Source organism: Entelurus aequoreus, linkage group LG03 (assembly GCF_033978785.1).
Source record: "Entelurus aequoreus isolate RoL-2023_Sb linkage group LG03, RoL_Eaeq_v1.1, whole genome shotgun sequence".
NCBI classification, from domain to species: Eukaryota; Metazoa; Chordata; class Actinopteri; order Syngnathiformes; family Syngnathidae; genus Entelurus; species Entelurus aequoreus.
In genome coordinates this window covers 37,946,658-37,954,792 of record NC_084733.1, presented here as the reverse complement: position 1 = coordinate 37,954,792, position 8,135 = coordinate 37,946,658, and the positions used below count along the sequence as shown (strand labels likewise).

Genomic DNA, 8,135 nt, shown 5'->3' with positions numbered 1-8,135 from the left:
AGGCTGATTTTAAACAAGCAGTACACTTCGTTTCATGTTGATATTACATCTTTTAGCACACTTTTGTTGGGGTACTGGTCATAACACTACACTACAGAACTCTAGAGTAAGTTGAAGCCATACATGCTGTTGTTCATGGATCCATAGAATGTCACTCATGTGTTAAGAGATTGGAAAAGTAAGAAAACACGTATTTTGTCCCAAGACATCTTTGTAAGATGTTTGACCACAGTTTGGATTTATGATGGTCCCTAACTGCTAAACTGTTCTTCCGATTAATCCCGTTCAAGCGTCAAAACAGGACATGCGTGCTCATTCAACAAACGTTCCCCAATATTACCGGTTTTACAATAAATCATACTCATTCCGCCATTCTCACTTATGGTTGCCATTTTTTTCCGCCTAAAAATAACCTTGACTGCAGAAGATATTCCACCCTGTCAAAAAAATATATTTGTTATAGGAAAGAAAAATATATTTATTCTGAAATTAACATAAAAGGCAATACTTTCACTGAATTGCTCCCTTTAACATACAAAGTTGGACATCATTTGACAGCTAAGCAGTTTGGCTAAGAGGATAATACACATGCTTTTCAACTCACTGATGTGGGTTTAAACCCCAGAGGGACCAAAAAACAAATATTTTTTTAAAAAATGTTCACGTCTCTGACTCATATAAATTGATAAATACATTTTATTGTAAAGAAAAAAAAATTATTTATACTTGAATTTAGCCAAAAAGGTAGTCCTGTCGCACACATGTTTTTTTTTAACCAAAGCAGCAAATTGTTTTGAAAGCCTGTTTTTTTAGTACAGTGGTTAGCATAATCGATTTTCATACATGGGTACCTAGTTCAATCCCCGGCCACCCGAAAGCATGGACTGACCCACGAGGGTTAATTTGGTAAATTAATTCTGGAATGCATACTTCGTTGGCTAATTTTGCAGCAAGTCTCATAGTTTAATTCCAACTATTATAACTAGGACTTTCAAACGATTAAAATATTCAATCGCGATTAATCACATTTTGTTCGTAGTTAACTCAAAATTAATTGTGATAATCGCAACTAGGTATAATTTTTCATCATTAATAAACAGTTAATTTTCAGGGGGGCTGCTATCCCAGTTGTAATCTGTGATATTTCTACCTGAATAAATGCTTCTGACATTATGTACATTACATGTTGTACAAGTTAATGGTCTTCATTTTGCTTGAATGATTCCCGAGCGCGGTCACCGCTGCGGCTCACTGCTCCCCTCACCTCCCAGGGGGTGAAACAAGGTCAAATGCAGAGGGTAATTTCACCACACCTAGTGTGTGTGTGACTATCAGTGGTACTCACTGTACCAAAATTGAAAAATCAGCATAAATGGACATTTTAGGGGCCTCCAGAGTTGTCTTAAGTTCACAATGTACGCTCACATTGTATTTTACTTTTCCACAGGGTGGCAGCGTATCATTTCCACCACCTCCTCCGCCTCCTGGTGCACCTGTGGCTCCACCTCCACCTCCAACGATGGGTGGCTTCCCTCCACCTCCTCCTCCACTGCCTTTCAGCTGCCCACCCCCACCACCACCACCTCCCCCACCTGGCATCCCACCTCCTCCACCAGGAGCTCCTCCCATTTTTGGAGTACCACCTCCTCCCATTGCCTCTTCTTTCAATTCGGCGAACACGCTCCGCTCCAAGTCCATCCCTCAGCCATCTCATCCGTTGAAGTCCTTCAACTGGGCTAAGATAGGCGAGGTGAGAGACGACCTCAGTCTTTAAATATAATCCAAAATGCGTTACTATTCTTTTATATGTCACGATCATTTGTAGGTTACATTAAGCCAACAACACAAGAAATAGAAGCAAACACAACAGCATTTATTCATTCGTCTTTTTCATTCATCAGCATATGATCAATGGCACCATCTGGAATGACATTGACGACCTAAAAGCCTTCAAGATTCTTGACCTCAAGGACATAGAGAAGATGTTTTCAGCCTATCAACGACAACAGGTTTGTATTTGTTTGTGATTGAAGCCCAGTGTTTAGAAATGCATACTAATGGCACGTGTGCATGTTTATGCTGTGTGGTGTTCGCATATACAGAGACAGATGTTTATTGTGTGCCTAAAATAACAATGTTTCATTCAATGCGTTAATTTGGCTTGATTGTTTAACTTGTGTGACACTGCCAAGGGCCGGCGCACAAGCTAACACAGGCAGCTGTTCACCGCTGAAAGACACATTGTAGTGTTGGGACAGAGTTCAAACTGCAGTTGTGGATCTTGATGGCATTTGTGGGAGAGCAGTAGCTGGATCGTCATAGCTTCTTGGATAAGCATAGGTGTAGAATGCAGTCAGTACTGCTGCAGACATAAGGTGTCCAATTTTTAGGGAGCGCACTAAAAAAAGAGTGACTGTTTACCCAGAAATTGATCAACTATTTGTACGCCTGTGATCTAAACAGTAATTACCTACTTCTGTGCATAAATTACAAACTTGTGGGAATGTTACTTGCTATTGTTGAATTAGGATAGGATAAGATAGGATAGAATAGGATATACTTTATCCATCCCAAAACATAGAAATTATGTTGTTGCTGTGCAGATACAAAAAAGGTATAAAACCTACGGCTGTCAAAGTTGCAATAATAACGCGTTAACTTTAAGTTCCTTTAACGGCGCACATTTTTTGGACGCGCGAGTAACGTGCACACGTCCTGTCTGGCCCTCGGTCCTTTTAGTAGCGTGAGAAAATGTATCTGCATTCGGTAAAAGTTTCCAGCAGAAATGGACAAAGAAAAGGGTACATTATGAAAAGCCGAGGTCCAAAGCCATGGCAAGTTGTTCTCTCGGCAAGACAATAGATACTATTTTAGTTCATGTCTGCAATTAGGTGACAACTAGTCCAGGGTGTACCCCGCCTTTTGCCCGAATGCAGCTAGGATAGGCTATAGCCACCTTCGTGACAAGTGGGACAAGTGGTAGAAAACAGATGGATGTCGTCTTAACTGGAGCTAAATAAATGCATGCTGGAGCATCAGCGATGTGGGGCTTCACTTACGTGTTAAGAATACAGTTTTGTGAATTTGCAACATAAAATGTAGATTGTTACTGGTTTAGTAAAATGGCATGTGGTTATTGTCTTTAGTCAGACACCTTCTCAAACCAATCACACACTTCCGGCTTCAAAATAAAAGGATCCAACATCACATCTAGTTTAACTACACTAACAAAATGAAAATGTCTTTCATTACAGTCATTCTTTGATAGTCAAATATGTTTTGAAATGTAATATGTGATATTTCTACCCAAATAAATGCTAATACATCAGTTGAGGAATAGGAGTGGAGGGATTTCCAGGCAGGCTGAAATACTGTGTATATTCTTTTAAAACATGTTCTGGTTGATATTCCTCAGTTACAGAATGTTTAGCTGGCTGAATATTACAGTTTTTTGATAGAGACGGTTAAGAAATTGTCATGCAGCAATATGAATACCAATAACTTGTACAACACGCAATGTACATAATATCACAAGAATTTATTCAGGTAGAAATATCACAGATGACATTACGAAACATCTTTGACAATCAAACCATGATTGAAACAATCCACATTTTGCGTTACTATATGCGTGAAACTGGTATCTAAACAAAAAAGCAAACAATCTGTCCAGTCATAGTTTTAATATATGTACTGTCTACTCACTGAACATTTAATCAGGTACACCTGCACAAGAGAATCCTTATGTCAGTTGATACAATAATTCAAGTATTTGTTTATAATTGCCATATTTGCCAATATAAGATATATAAAGGTGAGTGAGTAGACTGACTGGTGTTTGCTCTCAAATTTCACTTCAAAATACACCCAGATGGAACTTCAGATAAAACTATAGGCAAGTTTTAGGGAAGTACATTCAAGTAAAACATTTACAAAAAAAAAATTTGATGTGTGGATGACATACTGGCAAAAAAATTACATTCGTGTCCAAATATTGGGGTATTTTTTAGGTTAATCTAAATTATACAAGAAACAACCTGGAATTAATCATGATTAATCAAAATTTAAAAGTGTTATTACCCTGACTTAAAAAATAATTAATCGTTTTAAAGCAGTACTTATACTTTATATTTATATTGTATAGGTATACCCAGTTGTATGGTTAGTACTGTATATATGTGTGATTATGTGTAATATAAGTGTATTTCTTCTAATTTACAATAAGTTCATTAAAATATTTTATATGACTATCTGTAATTTAAAGTTTCTCTCTACCATTTAACTCCCACAAAATGCATTTGAATGTTCTTAATGTACAATAACAATTAACAATAACAATATTGATAACAAATAAGTTTGATGGATTACGTTTAGTTTGTTATTAAATGAATAAAAAATAACTGATAATATAGTCATGATATATGAGGAAAATATCTTAAAGTTGTGTCGAATTGTGGTCCTAGTTACTGTACAAACTGCATTTGTCTGTTGAAAACAGTGATAAAATTATTTTTTATTTACTTTCCCTAAATATCTAAAAGTATTCATTTTCTCTTCATGTCCATATTATGCTCGTTCCAGTGCTGTGGTTTTTAGTTTTAGTTTTTATCCAATCAGAATTCAGCTAGCTTATGTTGCCATGCTGTACGAAATCTGTCAGAGGCCTTCAGAATCAAAAATGCGGGCATCCGTGCACTGTAAGCGATCGGGGACATACAGGTGATAGACAGTTGCGACAGCCAATCAGATCACGAGTTGTTGTCATTAAGGCCTTCCAGCTAGCCTAAGGTTGAACGTGACATTTACGTGTCCTGTGATTGGATACTCATTGAGACCGTTAGCGGATGAATTTGAGAATACATAGAGTTGAGAGACAGTTGCGATAGCTAATCAGATCAGATATCCAAGTAGCCTGATGTTAACAAGACTGTGATTGGATACACACTTGTCATTCCAAAGTGAGTATCACAAGTTTCCATTTAGCAGTAAGTGTTGCACGGTAGCCAGACCGGGATAGCAGAGAAGAGAACAAAACGTTGATTAGGTGGCAGATATATATTTGCAAGGCCATTTTCAAGAAGGATATTTAAAGAGAAACTACATCTTGTGAGACGATGTCGGCCAACCCTGGAAGCTAGCTGAGCTGTTCTGGCGATGAAATGCTAGCCATTTCCACTCAAATAAGCCGACGATGAGGGGTACCACTGGCTTGTACTGTTTCTAATAGGTCCTACTAATTATTTTTTCACTTTTAATCTGTTTTTTGCTATTTTAATTTTGACAGTACCACATAAGATATGTTTTAATTGCTGATGCGTTTTAATTGATTTTTAAATACGCCAGAAAATAACCTGTTTTGTATACTGTTGGTGTGATTCATTGCTCCGTTGGGGCGTAAATGTGTTTCTGTATAGTATTTCTCCAGCAATGGTCATGTGGTGACATAAATTATGGTATTTTGAGAGGTAATCTTTGAAGTCGGACATCACTGAAGGCCTAGGTGGGAAACGCACGGCCCGCCACTGCATAGATGTATTCCCTGTTTGCTTATTTATTTGTCATATTCCTATGTTTCCATGTAAAAGCAGGCATAGATTACATTTATGTTACAAGTGAGGTATCACATGTATTGTTTTTCTCCTGGGCAGGCTTCTTAGCTTCAGCTTGTAGCGTGCACAGTCCTTTGCTCTATAGCCAACACTGTGTTTCTGCTTCAAGTGCTAATCTTTGCATGTGTTTTGTGTCTCTGCGCTCGCCGGCTGCCTGGGCAGGACCTGCTCACTAACCAATCCTTCAAGCAGGTGAGTTCATGGCTTCTTCATCACACAATTGCCTACCTTTATATGCAGCTGGCGCCTTCTCCTTGCCATGCAGCAGGTGGCCACAAATTGCTTTAGCCTTCTTTTAGTCTGTGTCTGTCATTTAACAATTTGTAATTGTCAGGTCATGCATTCATTGCTACAGACTCTTTTGGATTAGTGTGTTGATAATGTGCAACAGGTTTATACAACATCACTGTAGCATTAGAAGAAGTCTGTAACATGTTGTTCATCTTACTTTTTTCTCTATCTTTTTATAGCTGCAAATGTCTCCAAATTGGTGTACACAGTTAAGTCAATTTAGCAAATTCATAAAATCCTGTAGATAATTAGATATGAATGTCAGTAATTGCACCATGGAGTGTCATAAATTGAAGCTTCAAACAGCAATAATTATTGTTTTTATGTTTCAACGCCTTAACTGTCAAATATCCATTTGGCTTATATGTTATTCAATGTGCAAATACTAGAAGGACAAAAAATATCTTGTTCACTGCCAGTAAAAACTGCTGTAAAGATGAAGAGAATTGGTTCCAGTTTTAGTGTTTGGAGCTGGCAAATTAATCTTTAATGTCAGCGTAGAGGACTTTGGCACACCCAATAAAAGTAGTTATCCTCAACTGCCAACTTACATTTGCTGCCAGCCTTTGGAGGTCAAGGAGAGTATGGAAAAATGCCATTTTCTTTAAAAGATGTATCTAATCTCACACCCAACAACCAGAAGAACTCTTTCTAGTAAGCAGGAAACTAAATAGACTGTTTTTTTAACAAGATTTATACTCTTTTAACCCATGAGATTTTTTAAAATACATTTTACATTTGTGTGAGGCTCATAAAATTATCTAACTCCAAACCAAGTTTGAACAGTCTTTACTGTCGCTTCGTGAGCTATTTAAGGCTGCATGCATTGTCTACAGTGGCGACTTACCTCAGAAAGTTATTTATTTTACTTTTTTAAATTAATTCAGAGGTCTTACATTACAGATTGTCAGAAGTCCCTATCCTATAAATCCAAATTGTCATACTTTTGTTTATGTTGTGCTTTTGTTCTACATGATGTTCTATATCATTCTTAAGTAATCCCTGGTTTCAGTTATATGCCACACCTTAATCATGCGAATTATCGGGTACGAGAACTTCTTGAGATTTCCACCAGATCTTGCAAATTCCTAATGTCACAACTTTAGGGAGTAGCCTGCAGCCATAACTGCTTTTCAGTACCTTGATCACTTTTTATGAAAATGGCCATCATAAAGTGTTTTTTAAGATGCTAAAGTAAGGCAGTTTGACCACGTGACCAATTGCAACAGAGAAGGCGTTGCCAGGGAGAAGAGTTTCGGCCAAGGGGAGAACAATGCAGCTTTACCGTGAACACAACCTTGAGACTTATGGACTATTTTATTAAAAGAAACTTACTATAGTGAGAACCAATTTAATTTTAAAAGCTTCAGAAAATGAGCATTATAATTCCCTTTTAAGAATGACCTCGACGTACAGTGAATGACTGCAAACTACATCTTAAGTATTTGGCAAGACAGCGACTTTTTGTTCTGCCCTGAAATGACAAGGGATCATTTTTATTTTACTTTTTAATCTGCTCCGAATGCACGCACAACGTCACCTCTTCTCTGAATGTATTAAAGATGTTACAGATGTTAGGAATAAGACGTCTCATTGTGCAGAAGACCGATCCATGAACCATGGCAATGCATCTATTAATCTCTTTCTCTTTTTCTTTCTGCAGAAGGAGACAGGTTCCATGGATGATTTATATGTCAGCACAAGGAAAGTCAAGGAGCTGTCAGTCATAGATGGCCGACGTGCACAGAACTGTGTCATCCTCCTTTCAAAGTACGTACAGTAACCATGCAACATCACATCATCCACAAACGGATTTGTTTAGTGGATTTATTAGTTAAATCAATACAGCTAATTAGCACTTTGGTGACAGTGACCCATTGGGTGGGGGTCAAAGGTCAGAGCAGAATGTGCAACTTGCTGCAGGATATGTGAGATTATATTTACCTGACACACACACTCCCACCTCCCAGTTGGCCTCAGGTCTCTCTACATCTGACCTGGAATCAATTGTCATCATTCAGTTTCCACTCAACAAATTGCTTTCCATTTGTCTTCTAACAGCGTGATGCAAACCATTTTTAGAGACTTTTGACCAACCCTCTCCCAGTCCAAATCAATAAACAGGCTTCCTGGAGCCTCTCTTTTTCCAAGGAATCTGCAGCAAGCTCCTCGACTCAATAGTGTGTCAATAGCGCACCCGACCCTAATTAAGGTCAGCAGTTAGTCTGTAAGGCT

General features: G+C 38.0%; 1 protein-coding gene across 7 annotated transcripts in view; it reads left to right on the top strand.

The window, feature by feature from the left end:
• LOC133646430 (disheveled-associated activator of morphogenesis 2-like) overlaps window positions 1–8,135 on the top strand; it is a 178,961-nt gene that overhangs the window by 139,244 nt on the left and 31,582 nt on the right. For 6 of the 7 annotated variants that reach the window (XM_062041765.1, XM_062041770.1, XM_062041766.1 and 3 more), the window contains 4 exons: window positions 1,448–1,750; window positions 1,902–2,009; window positions 5,772–5,801; window positions 7,564–7,670. In XM_062041765.1, coding sequence (XP_061897749.1) covers window positions 1,448–1,750; window positions 1,902–2,009; window positions 5,772–5,801; window positions 7,564–7,670 — 548 coding nt within the window. The remainder of the gene's footprint in view (window positions 1–1,447; window positions 1,751–1,901; window positions 2,010–5,771; window positions 5,802–7,563; window positions 7,671–8,135) is intronic. The other variant, XM_062041772.1, reaches the window with a different exon arrangement.